General features: G+C 47.2%; 1 protein-coding gene across 1 annotated transcript in view; it reads left to right on the top strand.

Annotated features, from left to right (window-relative positions):
- DNAH14 (dynein axonemal heavy chain 14) overlaps nucleotides 1–26,084 on the top strand; it is a 2,000,441-nt gene that overhangs the window by 497,242 nt on the left and 1,477,115 nt on the right. The window contains exons 23-26 of the mRNA XM_069608705.1: nucleotides 2,273–2,444; nucleotides 4,227–4,331; nucleotides 4,420–4,538; nucleotides 17,146–17,220. Of these exons, the coding sequence (XP_069464806.1) occupies nucleotides 2,273–2,444; nucleotides 4,227–4,331; nucleotides 4,420–4,538; nucleotides 17,146–17,220 (471 nt within the window). The remainder of the gene's footprint in view (nucleotides 1–2,272; nucleotides 2,445–4,226; nucleotides 4,332–4,419; nucleotides 4,539–17,145; nucleotides 17,221–26,084) is intronic.

The following is a 26,084-nucleotide window of genomic DNA, read 5'->3' as shown; positions in this document are numbered from 1 at the left end:
AGTGTTTCCCATATTAGAGCCGGGTCTGACTGTAGATTAGTGTCATCCAGCTCTGTGAAAACCAGTGAATCCACCATCTTGTGCAGAATGCTCTGGGAGGGTCTCCAACCTGAGCACTGAGAAGACCTGCAGGCTTATCTATATCGCTAATGGACCTGCTCACGGAGAAGCTGTGGAAGTTCATCAACTCTATACATTGAATAATAACTCCACTAGGAAAAGCAGCAAGATCCCATCGACTGTCAGAGGCAAGAGACGAAGCCATTTACACTGAAGTAAAAAAGATGCCGCACCTCAGAGAAACCAAACGCTCTCAAAGTCACTGGCCATAGCCTGGCATGGTGCGGCTGAAGGATGCAGGTCTTGACTCTAAAGTAGCAGAGGCCCTGTGAAAGCCGAATGGAAAAACCTTGAAGTAGAGCAATCCCACTGGTGTGGAAAATGCATTTTCTTCTCTGTCATCTTGGCCCATAGGGATCTCCAAAAACCCTTTAGTTGGTGCTAGGGTACAGATGTATTTAGCTAACCCTATTCATTCAATCGTCTTGTCCACATGAAGCACGGGATATGCGATAAACCTTGATATTTCATTGGCTTCTTAAAGTCAATACAAAACCACCAGCAGATATCCGGTTTCCTGCCCAACATGATAGGCTATGACCAGTGGCTTTGAGAGCGTTTGGTTTCCCTGAGGTGCAGCATCTTTTGTACTTCAGTGTAAATGGCTTCGTCTCATGCCTCTGACAGTCGATGGGATCTTGCTGCTGTTCCTAGTGGAGTTACTATTCAATGTACAGAGTTGATGAACTTCCACAGCTTCTCCGTGAGCATGTCGATATAGATAAGCCTGCAGCTCTTCTCGGCGCTCAGGTTGGAGACCCTCCCAGAGCATTCTGCACAAGATCTCTGCATCTCCGTGATACCTTGCCATGTGTAAATACCTCCTCCCGGTACTCTTACATTCATTTAGCATGAGATATGTGTGTCCCTCTCTCAACACAGCCTCCTGTGCTCTTCCTCCTCCTAAACTATTCTCTCATCCAACTCCTCTGTTCTTTCTTTCCCTGATCTTATTCTCCCCTCTACTACTCTTTTCACCACCACCTCTTCTGACCGTGCTCTCTCCTTCGCCTCCTCTGCTTGTCTGCTTACCACCATCACCACCTCTGTTCATCCTTTGGCCAGACTCCTCTCTTCTCTCCATCTCTGCTTCTTCCACCTCCGCCAAACACACACCATCTCCTTCCCCAGCGTCTGACACCAGTGCTCTCCCTAGGCTCCCTTTCATGTGGTCCTATCCCCTGCCGATGGGCATGGCTTCTCATGAGGGTCTGTATGTGGGTGTCATTTTGTCTTGCTGTATGTATTTGTAGATTATAGATGTGTAGGTTTTTCAAGTCAGCGGAAATGTATGGAAGAACATATGTCTCCTTTGCTCCCTGTACCAAAGCTGTTTAATGCTGGAAGTGGGGAGATTGACGGAATCGGTAGGCGTGTGGGTTTGTGGGAATCTAGGAACATTACACTGATCACCCATGGCAGTGCTCATTGGACCATGAAGGCAGTCACCCTGGTCTCTCGGCCTGGTACTTTGAGGGATGCCTGTGCAGCAAAAGGATTTCCATTAAACAAAAACAAAACTATTGGGTCTGCCAAAGTTTGCTTCTTTCTGCTGCCATCTCTATTGGCATAGTTAGTATATTAAGGCATTCTCTGCTGTGCATGGTTGTTACACTGTGTGGTACTTTGGTACGGTTTTCCTTAACAGAAATTGAGGGATTTTACCAAGAATTCTCACGCATGTGGACAGATTGCTTTGCAACATATTGTGGAACCATTTCATTTTTATTTAGAGAAGACTATGCCATTTAAAAAGTCTAACCGACTTCCATTTTAAATGTGTAGTATTTCACCCACCTTTATCACTATCGCTTTTTAAAAAGGTCTAACCCAGTTGTGACACTGATCACAATTAGGAGGAGGAAAATACCAACAATGAAAACTGTCTGTGTTCACTAAATATATTCCCAAAATTGTATTTTCAGTTGCAGAGATGAACAAAAACAATTTAGAATGGAGTATGTCGCTAATTAGAAAAATAAAACCCAAAGTATCCTGCGTTTCTGGAGAAAATGTGTTATTCAGTTGATTAGAAGTCATGCAGTCTTAACATAAATTATTTTGTTCTAATCTTGAATTAAACGGCTGCAGAACTAGTAATCGTGTTTTCACTGTCCACATTTGTTTTTCGCTTTATATTGGCAATAAATAGGCAGCTTCCGGCAGAAGCAAAGCTTTTCTCGCAGGTGGACAGCGTCTGGAAAGAGATAATGGGGCGCACGCAAAACATGCCCAATGCTTTACGAGCTGCCACAACGGCGGGGGCCTTGGAGTTACTGCAAACAAACAATGCACATCTGGAGAAAATTCAGAAATGCCTGGAGGTAGGTGAAATACATGTGTCATGTGGGCTTTGTCAGTGTATAATTGCTTCAGTATAGACAGACCATCTAAGCAGGTTACTTTTGTTATATGCATTATCTATTAAACAGTGCCACATTATGGTGCTGGGGGCACATGTAGACGACTCAACACATTTAGTACTTCTCTTGCATTCTGTGTCTCCCAGGGCCTCTGTTTTCCAAATCCTGTTTCAGAATTTAACATCAAACATTTAACTAACATCAGGGTTTTGAGATCTCCGGATCCGGACCTTTCGATTTTCTTGTTTGCCTGGACATGTTGCCTGAATGGATGAAGAGTAGTACTCTCGCTTATTGCCCCGAGGTTGGGCACCCCTGCATAGACCCTTAATTGCCTTTTCCAGGCCGGTAGCGCTCTGTCCTCCACGAGATCTTCGCCTCTGCACTCCAGCAGAGGCAGTGCTTTTCAGTCTATTTTATAGTGCCCCTCCGGTGTTATGTGCCTTATGGAGAATCGGGATGTGCAAACCGAGGGTCGCTGTATTTGTCACCCAAAGCAGTTTTGTCTACGGTGTTGAATCACAGGGCTGTGCTTTCCTGTTGTAGGTCGCCGCCCAGGCTACCACGATGGTGGAGGTGCTTATTGTGCCGATTCCATGACGTCTCAGAGGTTGTCCAGACTCTCTGCACCCTCTCACAGTGTGGTGCAGCTCTCAGGGGCGCACCAGTAGCTTTTCACCCCCCTGAGTGTTCAGGGACCCCTTACCAGTGTCAGGCCCTTGGACTGCTTGTCATGATGTGGTACGTGGGATACCTCTTTTTCCATGGGCGCTGAGAGACTGGGCTGTCATTTGTTTTATCCCTGGAGTACCCTACTGATACTTGCCCTTTCAGAGTGGGGGATCCCACTGGCACTGGGGCGCTGCACAATACCTCCTCGCCTTTCTGCTGCCTCTTTAGCTGATCATGGAGTTATGGATTGGTGTGTTTCCTGCTCCCTGTTCCTTTCACTGATGTATTGCCTGCTGGGGAGCTCTGGAAGACTCATAGTGGTGTCCTTCAGATATCTTGTGGCGGCTCCTGCAGAACACTCCCACTGGGATCACGGGCGACTCCCGCAGCCCGCCTCTAGACGCGTGCCCATTCCAGTTTCTTTGTATTTGCCTGGTGATTCTTTATACCTCCACGCTATTTTCCCCTGGGATTCATTGCTGGAAGACTGCAACCCGCCCGAGCGGAGTGGCTGCCTGGACGCTGTTACATCCGCCAGATAGTAATTGATGCTCTGAGTCCCCGCTGGAGGTCCGGAATAGCTTAAGCGGGTTGTTACAATTACTATCCCCAACGGCAATTGGGGTAATGCCTGGAAATAACAGGAAAAGGGAAGCACAGGGGATCTAAGGGGGCAACCAAGACAATCACAGGGGGCAGTGGTGGTGGGGGACACACTAACACAAACGGGGGAATGGAGGTCGGAGGGGGACACACTCACACTCACGGGGGGCATGAGGGTGGGTGGGGGACACACCCACACTCTTGGGGGGCAGGGGTGGTCAGGGGTAGACAGGGCCCCGTGTTGGGCCTTCGTTAGTGGTGGCCGGCTTCAGTGGAGATGGTGAAATTATGTAGTATATATCCTGTAGTGGAGAGGGAAGATTAGGTAGGGATTTTTCGCCTCAGTGTACCGCATCAAGCTCATGCCCTCATTAATGAGTTCATAGATCAGGAACAGAACGCCACTGCATGCACACTTTGCTCGAAAAACAAGCAATGATTTCTTATTTTCTCCTTCCTCTATTACAGGACTATCTGGAAATCAAACGGCGAGGTTTTCCACGGTTTTATTTTCTCAGCAATGAGGAGCTCCTCGATATTTTATCCGAGAGCAAGAACCCTAACGTAGTACAGGTAATAGTTTGATATATTGCTTTGTTTATAGACTGGATCCCAATAGTGGTTGACCTGGTTACCTTTATCTCTTGTGTCTCCACCGCAGCCTCATCTTGTGAAATGTTTTGAGAACATAAGAGGGTTGGACATCCAGAAACACGGGACCAGCCTGGCAGAAGTGGTCATGATCCGATCTGCGGAAGGGGAAACCATTCCAATGACAAAGTACAGTATTCATTGTTAGGACATGAAAATATTGGATGACAATTGTTAATGGGTATTCCTAGTTTCCAGTACTGCATGGACTGCATAACGCACATTGAAATCTAAATGGTCTCTTCCTTGGCTTCATAAGTGGAATAAGGGAAAATAAATAGAAGTATGGCTGAATATGGGGTATTATTGACCCTGAGGAAGGTAATATTGCCTCTTCGACATGATGCAGGGTGAGGGCTGCATTGTAGAATAACTTAACCGGTGCTTAACTTTTATAAGTTAAAGGCTGTAGTAGTTCCGAAGTATGGGGCAGAGGTTGCCCCATGTACTTCAAGTGTGATCTGGAGACTTTTAGAGGGTATATATTAGAAGAAATCCCCAAAGGTACTCCAGTGCCCATAGTTCCTTATGAGCTGATCCTCGTCTCCCTGAAAATAATGGTGCAGTGGAAAGCTTTATCTTTATATCACAAGTGCCTAGAAGCAGGCATGACCTCTGTTTTCTATTTTAAATGACGCAATGACGCCATGACGCCATGGCAAGTGACAGAGATGTGGTGCTCTCGCTTTGGGAACATGACTGTCCCGCCTTATCAGCTGAAGCTGACACAACGCTTGATGTGTTGCTCCAAAGTCCGGCTGCTGCACAATTAAAATTGTGGAAAAAAGATTGGATTGAAACTCAGATCCAATGTAGGGTGTATACATTGTTTAATAATTTCAATAAGGAAGTTAAATATATTGATCAGCTGCCTAATTATCTGAAAATATTTCCCAGTAAGAAAGGTTGCTTTTTTCCAAGATTGAGACTTAACCTGCTCCCTACTAGAGTGGTATTAATCCTGCAAAGATTTCAGTTGGATGTATGTTTTAAGAGCTGGACAGCAATTAATTCTATTTATGGTGATTTTTCATCTGCGCAAATATTTATTTGTGAAAGGTGGTGAATTTTGATCCCAGTGAATAGATTTCTCTTTTTAGATATTGAAGGATTAATGCATTTTGTAACCAGATTGATATTACTTTGTTATATGAATTTTTTTAAATTGTTAGGAAATGTTTTCCTTTTATGTTAGTATTCCTGTGCCTCGTTTTGGCATCTTTCCCGGCATTTATGTGCCGGCTGCTTTGCCCGCACCAGAATGAGAGGTGAGGTTGTCCTGTTCCAGGACTTCCATTTTAAAGCCCCTCTGCGTGTTATTAACTATTGGCCCATTTATTGCTGCTACTGGGCTGCTCCCTCATGGTTTGCTGCTTTTAAAACGAATTTTGTAACTACGTGTAACTTGTTTGCTGTTTGAATTGGGGGTTGAAAATTACAGATTGTGGAACACCACTCTGTGGTCAGTCCTCTTTTTATGATTAGTAGGCGTTCCTGCGCCTCGTTTTAGCATCTTTCCCGGCATTTATTTGCCGGCTGCTTCGCCCACGCAGCGGACGGGCGCAGCGGGCACGCCGTCGGGCCCTGGATGCGCCACTGCACAAATTTATCTTCCCAAGCCCTTTGCTTTTCGCGAGAAGAACTACTTGCACTTGCTCCAGCTTCTACCATGTTGCCGAGTAATTTTGACTCTTGTTCTGCCTCGACTCCTTTGGTGTTTGGTCTATTACTTAATGCTCGTTCTTTGGCAGCTCATGTTTTAAGCTGCCGGGAACTGTTGGAGGACCTTTAACCAGATTTGGCATTTATATCTGAAACTTGGTTGGGGCCTCATTCAGAGCCTTGTACTATCCAAATTCTGCCCTCAAATTATGCTATACTTAGGGTTGACAGTACGAATCCTCGTATGGGTGGGGGTATGGCCGTGGTTTTTAAGTCAAATTTCCAAATCTGCACTATGCCATTGGTGCATGATCTCAATATGGATGCAATTTTGGTAGGCATTTCCATGTCTGCCTTTAGTACTTTGTATGCACTATTGATATATCGCCCCCTAAGCTATAATAGGAGGTTCTGTGAGAGGTTTCCTGGGCTGATTACTTCGCTCCTCCAGAAACACTCTAATCTGGTTACTATGGGCGATTTTAATCTTCCCACTCACGAAACCTGTGGCCCGCTGGCCAAACAATTTATACTTTCTATGGATGATTTGGGGTTCTCCGAGCTGATCGAGCTGATCGATTATCCCACGCATCGCCTTGGAAACACCATTGATTTGATTTTTGCTGCACCCGCATCTCTGTCAGTGGCCCCAGCACTACCCATTATCTGGTCTGACCATCTAGTGGTCCCCTTCTCCAGGTAAGGCCCAAAATGTCGCCCTCACAATTGTGACATATATATGTGGTGGGGGTATGGGATATTATAGTAATATGGGAGGGCTCTAGGGGGTCTCCCCAGCATATCTATGTGGTGTAAAGGGGGTTTAATTTAAAAAAAGAAAGTCTGCATTTTCGGCCGTCGCAATTGTGTGTGGTCGCAGTGATCACATAGATCCTCTCCATACCTAACATATCTCGCCCTACGTCTGGCCCTATACAGGTTGCAATTAAGCGAGGCTGGCATGAAGTCTCTGTTCCTGATTTTACGTCTGTAATCCTTAAAGATCTTACTAAGACTACTAATTGTACTTTGGCTACTATCTCACAGACCCTGACCTTTGCTGCTGATAACCTGGCTCCTCGCAAACGCTGCCTCATAAGGACTCGGCGTTCTGAGCCATGGTTCACTGCAGAGTTAAAAACACTTGCACTCCGCCGGAGACAGACGGAAAGGACATGGAGATGTGGTTATCTGGTTGAGCATCCTTTCCTTTACCGTCTTGCGACTCTCCAATATCATAAAGCTATTAGGGTAGCAAAACAACTTTACTTCAGTAATAGCATTGAGCGGGCTATTAACCAGCTTAGGGCTCTTTTTGCAGTTGTTCAGTCTCTTGCTGTACAGTCCCAGCCAGGTATTCCAGCTTCCCAGGAATTGTGCGCTCTCCCTCTTTTTTGAGGAAAAGATAGCTAATATTCGAGAAGGCATTGTTGGTTCTTGCCCCTCTGATTCGCAGTGCCCCTTTTCTCTTCTGAGCTCTACTACCACCGCCATGCCGGTCCCTCAGTGGTCTGCTTTTCCAGTGTTCAAAGAGGATGAAGTGCTGTCCGCACTCGATCGCCTTAAGTCAGCTTCTCCCGAGGACTCTGTCCCACTATCCGTACTTAAAAATATCTCTCGGGATATTGTCATCCAACTTACTGAGGCTGTCAATGATTCCTTTTATTCTGGGATCATTCCAGACAATTTAAAACATGCTTTTGTCATTCCACTATTGAAAAAGCCTGGGCTTGATCCGACGGTTGTGTCCAACCTTTGCCCTATTTCTTTGTTCCCCTGTCTGATTAAGCTCCTGGAATCTCTGGTATCTCCAATCTTGGAACCTTTTTGGAATCTTCCAACTTTTTTGATCCATTTTAATCTGGGTTTTGCCCTGGCAGGGGTACGGAGTCGGTCTTGGTCTCTGTGCTGGATGTGCTGACTCGCCTGGTTGATCAGGGTGGGGTTGGTGCTCTGATTCTGCTCGACTTATCAGCAGCGTTTGATACCATCGACCACCCTATCCTGATCTCCTTGGCATTCCCCCACTGGTCTCTCTGGCCAAGTACTGTCTTGGTTCTCCTCCTTTCTGTCTGGACGCTCTGTCTGTCTCCTTTCATCCTTTCTGCTCTCGGGCGATCTCTCTTCTTTGTGGTGTTCCTCAGGGTTCCTCTCTGTCCCCCACTCTATTTAATCTCTACATTCGACCTCTTTTGGCTATAAATTACGCTTTTGGTCTGCTTTACTGTTCCAACGCCGATGAGACCCAGATCGTTGTGCGGCTGGATCTCACCAAAACTGAATCGGCTGGCCAATTGAAAAACTGCTTGCTAGCCATCGGTGAGTGGATGGTGAGAAACTAGCTTAAGCTCAATGGTGGAAAAACAGAGGTGTTGGTGATGGGTTTCGCTACCCCATCTCTGTTTTGAACCCCAGAGTTTTGGCCAGAGAGTCTTGGCCCTTTCCCTCAGCCAGTCTCATCGGTAAAAGACCTTGGCATTAAAATCTCGGCTTCTCTGTCCATGGCTGACCAGGTCTCACTTATATGTCAAAAAGCACACTTCAAACTATGGACTCTCCGTAAAGTTCTACCTTGTATCCCGACCAAGTTCCATGCACCCGTTGTGTGCTCGGTAGTCATTAGCAGCATCGACTATTGTAATGCCCTCTACCTGGATTTCCCCAAACATCTTCTGCGCCTCTTTCAGCTGCTACAAAATGCGGCAGCTAGGGCTGTTCTTTGCCCTACTTGGGGTGTAGATATGACTCATTTGCTACGACAACTCCACTTGCTCCCTGTCAAGCAACGTATCAGGTTTAAGGCACTGTGTATTGTGCACAGGGCCGTCTATGGATTGGATGCTGAATTTCTTCAGAACAAATTTTTTCTGTATACTCCTTCTAGGCCTCTCTGGTCTCAGGATCTCAGGACTTTACAACCTCTGAGGTTCAGGCTTGCCTGTAGAGGTGGGCGCGCTTTCTCAGTGGCTGTGTCAAGGGCTGGGAACCAGCTTCCCTTCCCTTTGCGCAGCACTGAGTTTCACATTCTGTTCCGCCATGCACTTAAGACTTTTCCATTTTAAATTCTGTGAACTGGTCTCCGTCCGTCCTCGTCAGCGCCAAGTTGCCGTCAGGCTTATGTTGCGCTCTACAAATTTTGTTAAGATAAGGTGTTATTTTTGTGAAGTGTTTATTGTGGATAGTGAAAGGTTTGAGATGCATAGCAAATGCTAAATAATTACAACAAATATTGTAGAAGGGGCACCATTGCTTTTCTAACAGTTAAGGGTTACCCCTGTGTACTTAAAGTGCATTATGTATTTTTTTTTTATACCCCCACAGTGAGAATCTTGCTGGGGAATAGGGTCTCCCTCTACAGCCAAGGACAAAGGAACTCACAGCTTAGCTTCTCTGCAGTAAAGAGTTCTTGTTCAAAGTAGATACCATTCGTGATGGAAAGCTTTGAATTAATCATAACAACTGGAATTGCTCTGGGGATCTCTCATTCCTTTTAGCATGTCTTTACCATTACAGAACACGATCAACCAAGAGCCCTTTAGTCTTGGTCCTGCCCCCAGTGGGAGCATGCCAGCCCAAATGACTAAGTCACAACACTAACGTAATGGGACCACAACGCTCCACACAAGTATTGGTCTGGATATGACTCATCAGTATTGAACAGGGGAATTCTTTCAGTACAGTGAGCAAGAGGACCATTTTTGGGCTTATCTCCTCTTACTTGGATTCACAGTAGACACCATCAAATAACACCCCTGCAAGGGAAACACCCACCTTGTGTCTGATCAATATACGTGACCGTAGGCCTCTTTCTATTCGTCCTGGTCAAAAATGTGCATAGTCAGGAAAATGGTACACATTTTTTACATAATGTTTAATCCTTAGCTAAATTATTCTTACAAGCATTTTCTTAGGATTTCATGTAGTTGTTAATTGTATGAACTGCTTATTTATTGTAAGCCATGATGGTAGTAATGTTTTATTTACTTTAATTTAAAATAATGAATGGCAATTTACAGATGGGAGTCCATCCCATGGAACTGGTAGGTGTTTTGCGAGACATGGAACCCCCTTGCGTGAATGCCATGCCCCAGGCACGTTTGTGGGCTCTGCACCCAAACTCAATTTTGATGGACCTTTGCTGCTCAGAAGGCTATAGTCCCACTCCATGGGACTGACACCCTTTTTTGGAAAACTCACTAGTAGCAGCCTACTCCCGCAAGCATGCTGGGGTGCTAATGGTGTCAATCCCCATGTCCCCAGGTGGGCTTGCCCCTTAACGTTCCACAGTCCTCACCAAACCCCTTGCTTCGCTCGAGCCTCCTAGATTAGGCTGGCGAGCCATTAATGGCCTGGCATATCTGCTAACTTCGGGATCAAAGTATGCTTTGGTCGGTGTGTAAAGTTCAAACACATAAGAATCAGAGCAGAATGCATGGACAAGAGTCCAATCGATTGCTTTAGTGTGGGTTTGAAGTTATTTAGATAAGAAGGATTGTCCCATTGTATGCTTTCAAAGTGTCACAAATCTAGGTGTTACTTTTATGTTATCCGTTTCATACCCCCAAGGGTACAGCGCAACTAACGCCCAAAGGCAACTTGGCGCTACCAAACTTTAAGCACAACTACATTAGCATAACGGCAGCTCTCATAAAAGCAACGTTTTTAGTAAACGGCAAAACTGCACTGTGGCACGCAGGGTGATAGGTAGTGCATTCCACAATTTAGCAGCTACCAACGAAAAAGAATGTCCACCAATTCTGACATAGCGAAACCGTGGTACTGAAATAAGGAATCTGTCTTTAGACCGGAGGGAGCGGCAGGGTACATAGGGACAGAACTTGAGCTGCAAATATTCCGGACCCACTGCATAGAAGGCATTATGAACTAGGCACATAGCTTTAAAATTCACCCGTTTGATCACAGGGAGTGAATGGAGAGCACGGAAAACCAGGGACACTGTGGTGCCCCATTTAAGGTGTTCCCCCTCTACCAAGGTTTCACTGCATTTTACTGTCTACTGAGGTACCCCCGTTTAGGCGTTTCTCCCTCTATCCAGGTGTCCCAAATCTAGGTGTTGCTGCTTTTGTTGTTTGCCCCCATTTTGGGCGCTTTCTCCCTCTATCCAGGTGTCCCAGGTCTGGGTGTCTCTGCATTTGCTGTTGTGCCTCCATTTTGAGCGCTTTGCTGCCCCTGTTCAGCTGTCTCACCCTACACGACCCTGGCGATCAGCACACACTCAAGCGGGACACACGGACAACCTAGATCTCTACCCCCACATCCTCTTCTCGTACATCACTACCGCACTCACTCAGACTCACTCACGCACACACTGCTACTCACCACACACCACCTCTCCCACACACAAAAGCAGCTCTCAAGCACTCTAGAATACACCACACCCACCCTACACCACTCACCCTCGCACCCTCATTCTCAAACCCAAGAACCCCTCACACACCCAGAACCCCACACACGACCTCTCACCTCACACTACCTCACTCTGAAAGAGCTCTCAGACATTCCCAAATATACCCCACCACCCTACATCCTTCCCCTTGCACCCTCATTGCCGAACCCACATTACACCCCACATAACCTTTTCACCTCAGACCCCTCCACTCGAAGCCCACACACATACTGACCCATCGCCACCATCACTCGCCACACACCCTTCAATTCTCTGACCAGAGGAGTTCTCTGGCCCACCATGAGTCACCCACTGCCTGCCCCCCTGCCAACTACCCCCACTGATCCTCCTCCCACCTCCAGTCCCTCTCTCCTGCCCACCCTCCCAGAGAACCTGCAGCCTCCCACATCCTCTCAGCGCCAACCCTCCAACTCTCATACCAGAGGGGCACTCTGGCGCACCCAGAAACAACTGATCCCTGTACCATTCTTAACAACCCCTACCCACCCCCTCCCATTCCCCCACCTCCCCTCTCAGCATCCACAGGCGGAAGGCCCTCCCCCTCCCAAAGCGCCCCACCGCCCAGCGTCCAACTCTTGGACCAGAGGAGCTCTCTGGCGTTCCAAAGAAACATTGCCCCACTGCCAGCTCAACTCTTGCGCCTACCTTCGGGAACACACTGTGCACATCTCTCGCCGAGACGCTGTCCCTCGCCCCAACAGCTACAACCTCAGGACCAGCACACATCAGTCTTAGTCTATCTCTCACATGAGGAGTGCTCCCCTCAGCCCAAATGCCCATCCTCTCCCTCGCACCTCCAGCCACACACCCTCGCTCACATACATTTTCGACTGCCCAACACTATCTCCAAAACCACCCCAGAGGAATCCTGGGGGTGCTGCAACAGCTTACTCCCAACCCCTCCCCTTTCCAGGCCTACCCCCACTGCCAACTCCAGAGGTAAATGATGCCCCTCACCCTCACCTCTGCATGCCTCACCAGCCCTGCACCTCCCAACCCACCTAGTCTCTCGTAGCCCCACTACCACATCCACTGTCACCCCTGCTTCCCACCTCCCTCCTTGAAGACAGCATCTCCCCCTTTCCCAACCCCTGAGCACCAATCCATAACACACCTAGCCAGACATCTCTGAACGACCCAGCACCTCTCACCACCACACCTCTATCCTCCAAGCCATTCTCTACCAACCGAACCTCCCATCCCATGCAACTACTCAGTCGAAAGCATGCAACAGCCAGCCTTCTATTCCCGGTCCTGAACCACCCGTGACCCTCTATGCACCCATCTACAGTATTCCCCCTGACCACCTCCGTCCGTCCTAATACACTTCCCTACCCAATTGATCCTCCACCCACCACCATCTCCAACCTACCGGTGACCCCACCATCCCAGCCCTGCCAACCCTGGACACCTGGAAAAACACTGCCCCCACCACCTCTCACAGTCACCTGCATCCTCTTCAATGCCCGCTGCGTAGCCAAGAACAGACGCAGCATCTATGATTCCCTAACCTTATCTTCATCACGGAAGCCTGGTTCTCGGATTACCTCAAGCCTATCGCTGGCAAAGCATTCCCACCTGACTACTCACTCATCACCCACAACAAACCTTCTAGAGCAGGCGTATTAGCCATCCTCCACAAACCACACAACTCTATTACCTCAACTGAAACACAACCAAAGCTCAGCTAACTGCAAATCCCTTCTAGCCCCCCCCCCCAGCTATGACAGACACTTCACCAACAACCTATGTGACTCACTAGCAGCCATTCTAGTTAACCACTCTGCAATCACCCTACTGGGAGACTTTAACATCTGGTTCGACCTCCCCAACAACTCCATCACTCTACCCCGGGTTGACAGCCTACAGGCACCCCATCTCACCCAGCATATCACAGGACCCATGCATACTACTGGTCACACCCTCAATGCCATCTTCAGCTCCCCCAACCTCATCTCCATGTCCCCCCTCATCTGAACAGACCACTTTGCCATACCTTTCTCTCTCCTCACACTGCCACCACCCCCAGAATCCTCTGCTACCCTGAGATCTCAGTTCAATTGCTGGAACAAGGTAAAGGTACTACCGGACCTGGCTGAGGCGCTGTTAAGCGCCCTCCCCTCACTCCTGGCCACAGACAGCGCTCTTCGAATCCTGGCTGAACAACTCCCTCATTCCCCTAACCCCTTCCAGGTCTGCTCACTCCTGAAAAAGAAATACCCCAAATTGTCCACCCCCACCTGAAGACTCTAAAACCCCATAACTCCCTTGAGCGCAGATGGCAAGCTTCCAGAACCCTGTCAAAGCAAATCAATACTCGCCCACCACCACCACCACAGAAATTACAAACCAGAAAGGCCAAAAAATCCTATTATAATAAAAAGATCCTGAACTGCTGTAGCAGCAGCAAAGAGCTCCACAGGATCATCACAGAATTCCTGAACCCGACCTGCACTGCAGCTCTGACTGCCTCCTCACAAACGCTCTGCAACTCCCTGTCTGAACAGTTCCACAAAACATCCCTAGACTCGACGGCCACCCATAATGCCAAACTCTCCATCCACTCCGCCCGCCCCTCACCTGCTCTACAAGAACCAACCCTCCCCCTCCCGAGAACACTTCTTTCTGCTCTTTCAACACTATCTCGAGCAAGGAATTAATGAAACTACTATCCGTCAGCCGACCCTCCGGCTCCCCCTCCCGTCGACCCTTGCCCTGCCTCCTTCCTCAAAGAAATCTTCACCAGCACCTGTGCAGGAGATTTGACGAGGTCCATTCTTAATGACTCCTTCACCTCCTTCAACTTCCCAGAATCCTTCAAAACGGTGCATGTCAAACCTTTGCTTAAAAAAACCATCTCTCGACCCTCGCCTACCAATCAACTACAGGCCTATCTCCAACACCCGATTGCTGGCGAAAATCATCAACCGCACTGCATACTCACAGCTCAATGGTTTAGTGGAATTGAAGAATCTCCTAGTCCCCGCCCAGTCAGGTTTCCGTCCGCGCCACGGAACAGAAACCATGCTGATCTCTATCTGCGATGACCTCAAATTCACAGCAGACTCAGGAGGATGCGCAGCACTTATTCGACCTCTCTGCAGCGTTTCATATCTTTAATCACATGATCCTCTTTGACGACTACACTCCCTAGGAATACGTGATTCAGTGCTCACCTGGATTGCCTCATTCCTAACTAATAGACAGAAAATCACCCATCCCCCCCTTTTCTCTGCTGCGAATGCTCGGTACTCACTGGAGTACGCAAGGCGACTGCCGCTCTCCCCTTCTCTTCAACCTTTACATGACCCTCCTGCCCAGGCTCATCAGCTCACACAACCTCACCTGCTATAACTATGCGGATGACACACAAATCATATTGAGAATTCCTAAATCGACCACCTACCCTTGCTCTGACCTAGGAGCATGTCTCACTGACTTTGACCGCTGGATGACGACTAACCATCTCCTTCTGAACTCAAACTCGGAGATCATGGTGTGCAGCTAAACTGCTCTATTTCCCCAACCGATTCCCTGGCCATCCTCACTCGCCCTCAAACCCCAGAACCCCACCACTGTCAAAACCTTGGCTGCACAACGAACTCTGACCTAACTCTGTCTCACCACATCAACATTACATCCAAATCCTGTCATTTCCAGCTTAGGGTACTGAAGCACATCTTCCCTTACCTCATCTAACCCAACAGACTGGCTGAAAGCATGTCCATTGTCATGTCCAGACTTCACTATGCAAACTCCCTCTACCTGGGTGCACCGGCCTACCAGCTAAACAAACTCCAAAGAGTACAAAACCTGGTTGCCAGGCTGCTTCCAGCATTGGGACAAAGGGACCACATCTCTCCTGCTCTCTGCACCCTACACTGGCTCCCAATTGGACGCAGGGCAACCTTCAAATTGCTATGTTTTACCCACCAAGCGGTGCATAAAGCAGGCCCCAAATTCCTACAAGATAAGATTTCGCCTTGCCACCCAACTCGCACCCTAAGGTCAAGCACAGACCTCCTAGTGGCCATCCAATTCAGCCAGGATCGGAGGCTCTGCCAACTCAACCATGGCGCAAACGTTTTGGAGCTCACTGCCTCCCCACATTAGACACAGCGAAGACTACATGGCTTTCCGGAAGGCACTCAAAACCTGGCTCTTTACCTAAAACACATAATTGAATGCCCTGACCACTCGATTTAGCATCACAACCAAGAATTGGTGTGATATCGTGCTCAATATGGGCCCTTTTTTAGACTCAGGCCAGACGATACTTACCCCCATTTTCTGGAGTCTTTGCCCCAGACTTGAAACCTGTATAATAGTAGCACCCATGTACATGACGGGATTCGATCATTGCCTTCTTCCGCCAGTAATACTGTACGCTCTGAGGCCTAGAGATATCTTTCTCCAATAATCTGGACTGATCTAGACTCGTAACCCAAGTATAGCACTTATGAGTTTGATCAATGCCATGCAATTATGCAAGTATGCTCTACGCTATCAATCCAAGAAATGCACATGCTTGCTAATCCTATTCATCTGGAAATCCATGAGCAGAACTAAACACAGGGGCTGTCTAGCACTTATTTTGCTAATCACACCTATCTGGGAATGCATTTAACAGAACTACCACCGGCAGTCCATTTAGTTGAACTACCAGCCCAAGCGCTAATAGCATTTATGAACTTGATCATTGCTCTGCAAATATGCACTACACTATCAATCCAGGAAATGCCCTTGCCTGCAAATCCTACACACCTGGAAATTCCTCAGTAGAACTATGTACCAAGGACCGTCTAGAAAATATTCTTTGCTAATCCCAACTATCTGTGAATGTATTTAGCAGAACTACCTATCGGGAAACCCATCTGGCAGAACTACCAACCAAGGACGTCTGCAACACCTATACATAATGTAACGACATGAGTTGGCACAGATCTGCCTGTCACCACCCGTCAGTCATCACAAAAGCAATTTGACCGAACAAGACACAGGGAGGCCCTTAGCCTAACAGCCCGAACCCAACAGGAGATACCACCCCCTCAACAGGCACTGCGAGCTCAACAGGAACAGGGTCCCCCTGCAAAGCACATAGACACTCAAACACACCATTATGCTAACTCTTACCTCTGCACCAACAAACAATAGAATCAAGTTATACCCCTCGATTTATTCGGCCCTAGCTGTACACATACTTCTACATCTCCACGATCACCTCAACAGTCTTTAGAGCGCAACTACAACCATTGAAATCAGCCTAGCTGCACACATAATCTCATTCACAAATTCCAGTGCCGCCAGAATGCAGATACCCAAGTCCATTGGCCTTGCTGCACACATTCTACTGATCTCACACAACCACCACACCTAGCACTGGTATGCAGCTATGCACCACTTATTCCACAATGGCTGCACACATACTGTGTGCACCCAAATACGTATTACTACATTACTGTCCCACTGAGCTGGACTGCGGTCCACTAGGGCATTCAACCCACAGCGCTTTGGAATCATACCAATAGTAAATGGCATTATACAAATGCCCCATAACATAACATAGACTATCGGGATAGAAGTGGAAACTTAGGGTGAGATTCCCATTGTACGGCTTAATGCTGATCTTTCCCATTTATCTTTCAGGAGCATTCGCGTAAGAGGATCAGTGGAGCAGTGGCTCGGAAACGTGGAGAGCAGCATGTTCGACCTTGTAAAAAAGTATGTATCTTTTCCACTAATGTCGTCTGATAAGAGAACCATTAATTCTTATGCTACATTATGTTATTGGGTCTTAGCCTCTTTGCTGTTTTGGAACTACAAGTGGTAGGTTGGGTTGGGAAGTTAATAAAGGTTGGCAGAGAGCAAGGTTTATGTTGCTGTCGTTCTGATGTGGGCATAATGGAAGAAGAATATCTGTGTGAGTGAAAGCCTCTTGGTCTTTCTGGAGTGCAGAATATGTATGTTTGGTATCAATTGCAAGTTTGTTTGGTGACCTATTCGGATTTATGCCTACTGTAAGGCTGCAGTAGTAAAGCTCGAACACAATGGTGGCATGTTTCTGGGTATAAACTGTTATTAAATAAAAGGTTGTAAGAATTCCTCTATATCTTTAAAGCTAAGAGGGGTTTCCCTACCTCAAAGGAAACTAATGAAACTGTCATGAAGTCTGAAACTGAAAAGTCTGTCAATGTCGTGTTGTGGGATGTTTCAACCCACTAGTTCAGGCCAATTCCTTATAGTTTCTCTGTAATTGCGTTTCCCGCATGCGGAAAAGTTGCTGCAATTTCGCATTTGGCTCAATTTCACCACATGTAAAAAAACAGCTATTTCTTGCTTTCAACTTCTGAATTTCGTTTCCCATCTGCTAATCATTCTACAATCATTGCTATTGTCTACCTGAACCAATCCAAAGCCACTCTCACTAGTTCTGAATCCTATTTAGCGAATTAAAGTCATTTTTAGCATTTTTCCTATTCATTACAAAATCACATTCAAAAGCATTTGACCTGTTTTAAAATCATTACTGTTCTCTCTAAGCTTGCTGAGGGGAATCGGGATTGAAACTGCAATTGTTGATTGTTATTCCTGATACCTGTGTGCCCTCATTCATCTCTTCATATTGCATATTGGGGGGAGTGAGTAACAACAGGGGGAAAGAGTGATTATATTGTACCGATCAAGCACAGCAAGTACTGTTTACTGGGGAAGCGCTATCATCGGGGGCTGCCGTGTCCTGGAAGTCACTACTCTTGGACTTGTGGATTTTTGGAGCTGTGGGCTGTCCATTGCAAAGCTCGTATTGACGGGCTGGAGGACGTCTTTTTCTGCAACACCATTTTGCCTGGACGATAAAAACAAAAGAAGGGCGACTTGAACGCGGGGACTCCGCCCCTCCTGGCATGCTCGCTTCTGCTGGGAAGAGAATAAATACACAGGCACCAGCGCGCACCGATCAAGCACAGCAAGTACTTTACTGGGGCTGCGCTATCATCGGGGGCTGCCGTGTCCTGGAAGTCACTACTCTTGGACTTGTGGATTTTTGGAGCTGTGGGCTGTCCATTGCAAAGCTCGTATTGACGGGCTGGAGGACGTCTTTTTCTGCAACACCATTTTGCCTGGACGATAAAAACAAAAGAAGGTGATTGCTGTGCACGTTGTGCTGCTTAGAATAGTTGTGCACATTGTAAAGAAGTCGTACTTAGTGTTGTGCCACTCACACTCTTTAATAGTTACTTAATATACTTTTCTTTAATCTGTTTAAGGGCGACTGGAGCGCGGGGACTCCGCCCCTCCTGGCGTGCTCGCTTCTGCTGGGAGGGGAATAAATACACAGGCACCAGCGCACCCGCGCGCGCACCGATCAAGCACAGCAAGTACTGTTTACTGTTCACGGTGCGCTGCGCGGGGCGTGCTGCTGCTGCTAAAACACCCTCCTATGGTCATCAGAGGTTATTAAGGTATTTTATCTGGTGGGCTGTATTGGACATCATACTGCCCTTCTATTATGTATATGCTTTAAGTGCTCCATATTGCGTGTCCTGACCACTGATACAAGTTCATTGCCTCATTGCCGGACTGAGTGTCTGGCCGTTTGGTGGTTCGGGTGGAGGTGGTTGTGGTTGGAGTGTAAAGGGGGGTTGTTTGTATTCATTTATTTCTGTTTGGAGGGGCGCTCCTACTTTGGGGCCACAAGTGAATTATGAGGAAACTCAAATTATCATCGATGCGTAAAGAAGCGGGTGCTGACTTCTTTACAGCAGTTAGCACAAGACGTGCTAGTCTTGCCCGTGCGGCTGCGTTACCGTTGCCCGAAGTTAACGATGAGGAGGTGGAAATGCTGCAGTGTGCACAAGAGTGCTCCCTGTTGGGGAAACAGAATGGGGAGAGTATTGATTCCTCTCAACCACTTTTTGGTGATGAGGAGATGACTGATACGATGGGTAACAAAACTAAGGCCCTCAGTGCTGGCATCGATCTCGAATTACATTCACATGAAAATGATAATTGTTTCCCTAGTGACTTTAACTACGATAATTTGCTGGATCTATCTAATCAATTGCCTAGTCAGGCTTCTAAATCTGTTACAAGTATGCCGGTCACATTGGCTTCTGATTTCCATATGATGATGAGTCTCTTTAATCGCCTAATGCTTACTGAATTGAGGGATCAAACTAAATACATTCGGGACTTAGTCTCGGAAATCTCTATGCTTCCCGAGAAATTATCGGAGTCATTGAGTAAAATCATGAAGTCAAGTCTCGATAACAATTTTAGCCCGAATGATGTCAGCTTGGGCTCGACAAAGACTTTCTCTGTCCAGTCTGTAGATGAGATTATTGTTATACCAGCTACTCGGAACCCTGCCGTGGGGAGTGGTATGGGTACCACTACGGCAGAATTGGCGGATATAGTTCATTGTGAGCAGGGGGGAAAAGTTCCCGGAAATAGAGATGAACCAAGTGTGAATGATACTAAACTCTCTAAAAGACAAGGGAAAAGGTTGGCGAAACTGAGGAAAAAAAACAATAATAGTAATAAACAAGGGGGGCAGATGAAATCCTCTAGAAAATTCCTCAGAGATCTCGCTTATGATTAGGCTAATGATGTACAACTAATCAGTTTAGAGAAAAAATTGCAAAGTAATAAACCTGTAGGAACTAAAGACATACTTGTAAAAAAAAAGTAGAGGTATTGATCAAACCACACAGAGTTCCTATTTCGAAGGGGAATATCGACTCTGTGATACTCTGAAAAAGAAAAAACACCGAGATGATCTTTATGAGATATTTAATGCGGCCGTGCATGATGGGTCCTCAGTGAAATTACAAAATCCTCTGGATGGCAAAGACATAATTTTGGCCAATGACAAAGGGTCGGTGATGGTAGAAACAAAGATCAGTAACGAAGATGCACGTTATTACAATATGCCCGAAGCTACTTTAATTTGAGATAGAACAATTTGTGAAGTCCACTAACCTGGGCAGCGGGCAGACTCCGCAAACAGCAACACCGCAGAATGTGAAGGCTTCCCGGGACACCCTGCTCCCTCCCAGCTATTAGTAGTTTCAGCCGCGGAGGAAACACAGTCCCTAGGGAAAACCCTCCGGGGAAGAAAAACCCTGTGTAGCAGTGACGGTCAGCAGTCGGCTTCCGGGAGGAATTTGCCAGGCTTCCTTCAAGGAGTCAGGTGCGGGCGAGACTGGTCCTGGACGAGAGAAAGAAGAGGTGAGTCTTCGTCCACCTAAGGTAGTCTGAAGCCTTGATTGAAAAGTTATGACCCAACTTACTCCGGGTACGGAGTCGAGTGCCTACGGTATGCTTTGTGGAGTCTTCAAAAAGGGGGTGAGTCCTATAGAGATAGAAAGAGCGTTTCCGGAAACCAGAAGCAGAGATTAGTATAACCGCTAAGATTAGGGGAGAGATTAGAAGAGGTAAATGATAAATCCCCGGGAACTCACTCTTCAGGCCGGCATAGGGACCTATCGGAGGGGTGATGGGCGGACTGATGAGAGGAAAGAGTCTAAGGGGTGAAAGGGCAGAAGGAACAGGAATTATTATAGGTTCAGAATGCTAAGGATAGTAGAATGGGATTTGAATGGGATTTGAGCAATATTCCCTAGGAACGAACTTACGAAGCGCCGTTCTGGAGAGTAGCGACGCACTTGCTGAACTTCCTGGTCGAACTATATGGAGTCACACGATCGTCGCGGCGTGAACATAAAGAATGTGCAACCTCTGCTCCGTGGCCCACACAAACGGATTCAGAGGCGTCGGCCATCTTGGATGAGTAAGGCTGCATCACATTATAAACACGATGTTGTCGCCAGAACGACCATCGGTGCAAGGGTGTAACAGTATGCCCCCTCCTACGGGGCGGTGAACCCGGTTTCCCCGGGTGAAGCCGGAAAAAGTGTCGAACCAAAGAGGGAGCATGCACTCCCGATGCCAACTCCCATGTCCGTTCGGCAGGAGAATAACCCTTCCAGTCTACTAGGAATTGCAACCGACACCGGTGATATCTGGAGTCGCAAATCCCTGCCACTTCATACTCCGGTCCAGTATTGGTCATTATTGGTGGGGGACGAGCTGCAGGGGTGCGTTGAAACCGATCCTTTATGGATAATTTGATCTGAGAGATGTGAAAGACCGGATGAAGACGGACCCAAGAAGGAGGCAACGCCAATCGGACTGCCACCGGACCGACCAATGCTATTACTTTAAACGGTCGAAAATATTTAGGTGACAACTTGGACGGCACCAAATGTCTTGGGAGAAACCGAGCAGATAACCAGACAGCATCCCCGACTTGAATGGAGGGCAGATCTTGTCGATGACGGTCTGCTACCTTCTTGGCTCGATCTTGGGCAGCTTGCAGAGCTATTCGAGCGAGCTGCTGTCCCTTTTGAATACCGTCGACAAGAATGTCTATTCCAGGATATCTGGAGGAGGACTTTGAGACAGAAGGTTCAAAGGATGGATGATAACCATATGAGCAGTAAAAAGGACTGGTCTTCAGTGCCGAATGCCTGCCATTGTTATAAGCATATTCTGCCAAGGGTAGGAGATCTCCCCAATCGTCTTGTGCAGCAGAAACAAAACAACGTAAATAGGTTTCTAATGTTTGGTTAAGGCGCTCAGTCTGTCCGTTTGTTTGAGGATGATATCCTGAGCCGAGGGCTCTATTGATCCCCAATGCCTGACTTATACCCTTTCAAAATTGCGAGATATATTGGGGACCCCGGTCAGAAACAATAGTGTTAGGAAGACCATGTCTGGAAAAAAATTCTGATATAAAGATCTTTGACATCGGAGCAGCCCCAGGGAGTTTTTTCAGAGGGGTGAAATGGGCCATCTTTGTGAAATAGTCAATAGTCACCATAATGGTGGTGTAGCCAGAGGACAACGGAAGATCGACAATGAAGTCGGTGGAAATGACTTGCCACGGTTTGTCCGGAATAAGCATACAGGTAAGTAAACCAAAAGGTGGACACCTGGGAGTCTTAGACTGTAGACAAACAGTACATGCTGATACGTAATCTTGTATATCCTTGGTCAGACCTGGCCACCAAAAATGACGCGTAATTAACTCAAGGGTGTTTTGATATCCTCGATGCCCTGCCGCCTTTGAATCATGACACATGAACAGGACTTCTCTTTGAAGGGTTGGGGTCGGAATGAACACTTGATCATTGAAAAAGTAATATCCTTTCTCCTTGGTAAGTGAATGAGTTTCTTGTAGATTCTTGCAGATCGGATCCAGACGTGCAGTTTCTTGTCTGACTGTAGAAAATCAGTAACTGTAGCCAGAAATTTAGCTTTAGGAAAGAAAGGCTCAGGGTGGAACTTCTTGAGTGGAGGATCCTTTCGTGAAAGGGCGTCTGCTCGAAGGTTTTGATCTCCCGGAAGGAAAGTAAATTCTATCCGAAATGGTAAAAAAAAGTGGGCCCAGCGAGCCTGTCGACTGTTAGTGGTGTGGGCCTGTTGCAACACTTTGAGGTTGCAATGGTCGGTTCGAACTTCGACCGGGTGGACCGAGCCAAGGAAAGATGTCTCCACTCCTCAAATGCTCGCTTAACTGCCAGCAATTCTTTCTCGAGGACAGAATAATTTATTTCCGAGGAAGAGAAGGTTTTGGAGAGATAAGCAACTGGTCTTTCTTCTTCTGACTCGTCTTTTTGCAAAAGAACTGCCCCTAGAGCATGGTGAGACGCATCAGTCTCAACGATGAATGGTCGTGACTGGTCCGGGGTGAGCAGGAAGGAAGCTGAAGTGAAAAGGCTCTTAAGTTCAGTGAAAGCTTTCTGTGCAAGGTCATCCCAAACGAAAGTCCTCCCCTTCTTCAAAAGACTGGTGATGGGAAGAATAGTCTTGGAGAATCCTGGGATGAACTTTCTGTAAAAATTTGCGAATCCCAAAAATCGTTGGATCTCTTTGACGTTTGAGGGGGAAGGCCAATCCAAAACAGCCGAGATCTTCCGAGGGTCCATTGAAATTCCCTGGGCAGACAACACGAACCCTAGATAAGTCACTTGGTTCTTGTGAAACTCACATTTTGCCAGTTTGCAGTACAGCTGATTGGCTTTAAGGCAGTCCAAAACTAAATTGACATGTCCGATGTGTTCCTCTATACTATGTGAGAAAACTAGAATATCATCCTAGTAGACGATTACATAGTGAAGGAGTACGTCGGCGAATAGATGGTCCATAAAATGCTGAAAAACAGCGGGCGCATTAGCTAACCCAAACGGCATTACCCTATATTCAAAATGACCGAATGGGGTCCGAAATGCAGTCTTCCACTCATTGCCAGGGGCAATACGAATCAAGTGATATGACCCTTGTAAATCCAACTTGGTATAGAGAGAAGCCCCTTGAACGGCTTCAAGAATGTTAGGGATTAGCAGCATTGGATATTTATCAGGGATGGTAACCTTATTTAGCCCTCGATAGTCTATGCATGGCCGTAGTTCTTCCGTATCTCTCTTGGGAATAAAGAATAAAGAGGCTCCGGCTGGTGATTTGGACTCGGTTATAAGACCATTTTGAAGATTAGTCTGAAGATAGTCTTTGAGTGCCTTTTTTTCCAGCTGCGATAATATGTACATTCGACCGAAGGGTATAGGTTGATCCGGGAGCAAATCCAGATGACAATCATCCCGACGATGAGGAGGTAACTTAGGGAATTCTGGCTGAGAAAATACGGACTGGAACTGTCGATGACACCTCGGGATCTCGCCGACCATCCCTATCGATGGGCCTTCAGTTGGTTCCACCATCATGGAAGGAGCTTGAATCCCAACAGAGGATTGAGCAAGACAATGGGAGACACAAAATTCGGAACCAAAAAATAAAGTTCCCACTGCCCAATTTATAAAGGGATTATGGGTTCGCAACCACGGTAACCCCAATATAATGGGAAAATGAGCAGTCTTAATCAAGTCGAATACTAATGTCTCCTTGTGGGCGGCAATCTGGCATGTAAGAGGGGTTGTCTGCTCTCTAATAGGCCCAGAGCTGAGAGGGCACCCATCCACCCCCTGAATGGGAGTAATACAGGTCTTGGCGGATCTGATGATTCCATGCTTTGCAGCCCACTGGTCGTCTATAAAGTTGCCAGCAGCTCCACTGTCAATTAATGCTGGGACTCCTTGTAGCTCCAAGTCTGGTAACTTTATGATCAGGGGAAGTACTAACATAGTGTGTTCCGTCATTTCCTTTTTAAAAGAAGTACCAAGTCTTTTTGGGGAACTCCGTTCGGGATCTCCTGCCGTGGTTCCCCTTACGGCAGGGTCTTGGCGTTTCCCCGCATCGGATTCTTTGTCCGACGAGGAGGAACGATGGGACAATCCCTTAACACATGAGACGAAGCCCCACAGTACATGCATAGGCCCCGACTCATTCGTCTTTCTCTTTCACCAGCTGACAAAGGGCCTCTGGCTATTCCTATTTGCATAGGTTCGTTGGAAGTCTGAGATCGAGATAAAGGGGAAGGAGAACCGGAGAAGGGTTTGGTGGGTTTCCCTTTCTTCTTCTCATGAGAGCGCTCATGGAGACGGTAATCTATCTGCATAGTGAGCGCAATCATCTCGGCTAAATTGGCTGGTCGAGGAACCTTTGAGACTTCGTCTTTCAGCTCCTCGGAAAGACCTCTGCGAAATAGCGTGAGGAGACCATCATCCGGCCACCCTGTTTCGGCCGATAGTTGTTTAAATTGAGTCACGTAACTCATGAGATCCTTATTGCCCTGCTTTAAATCTAATAATCTTTCCTGAGTAGAAACTGAAATTTCCTGCCTACTAAACATGGATCGTAAACTATTAGTAAAGGCTGTGTATGAGTCTAAAATGGCATTCCCCGAGGTTACTAGGGGAGTCGCCCAGGCCAATGCAGGGCCTGTCAAATGGGATATCAGATAACCTACCTTGTCCTTATCGGACGGGAAAAAACGGGCTTTAAAGGTAAACTGAACCATACAACTATCAAGGAACTCCTTGAGTTTGTGAGGATCTCTGTCATACATTTCGGTATGTAAAGCATAAGGGGGGTCTCTGAAAAAGCTCGAGCGACCTGTTGTCTTAACTGAGCATTGTCTTGTTTCAGAGATTGCATCTCCAGAGACATAGACTGCATGGCAGCCATTAATTGCTGCATCTGTTGCTCCATCGAAAGTCTACCGTCTGCCCAGTAGCCTCGAATGTGAATTACCTTTCTTAGGCGTCGCTAACTATTACAATATGCCCGAAGCTACTTTAATTTGAGATAGAACAATTTGTGAAGTCCACTAACCTGGGCAGCGGGCAGACTCCGCAAACAGCAACACCGCAGAATGTGAAGGCTTCCCGGGACACCCTGCTCCCTCCCAGCTGTTAGTAGTTTCAGCCGCGGAGGAAACACAGTCCCCAGGAAAAACCCTCCGGAGAAGAAAAACCCTGTGTAGCAGTGACGGTCAGCAGTCGGCTTCCGGGAGGAATCTGCCAGGCTTCCTTCAAGGAGTCAGGTGCGGGCGAGACTGGTCCTGGACGAGAGAAAGAAGAGGTGAGTCTTCGTCCACCTAAGGTAGTCTGAAGCCCTGATTGAAAAGT

Source organism: Ambystoma mexicanum, chromosome 4q (genome assembly GCF_040938575.1).
Source record: "Ambystoma mexicanum isolate Mex_15411 chromosome 4q, UKY_AmexF1_1, whole genome shotgun sequence".
NCBI lineage: Eukaryota > Metazoa > Chordata > Amphibia > Caudata > Ambystomatidae > Ambystoma > Ambystoma mexicanum.
This window is presented reverse-complemented; position numbering and strand designations above follow the sequence as displayed.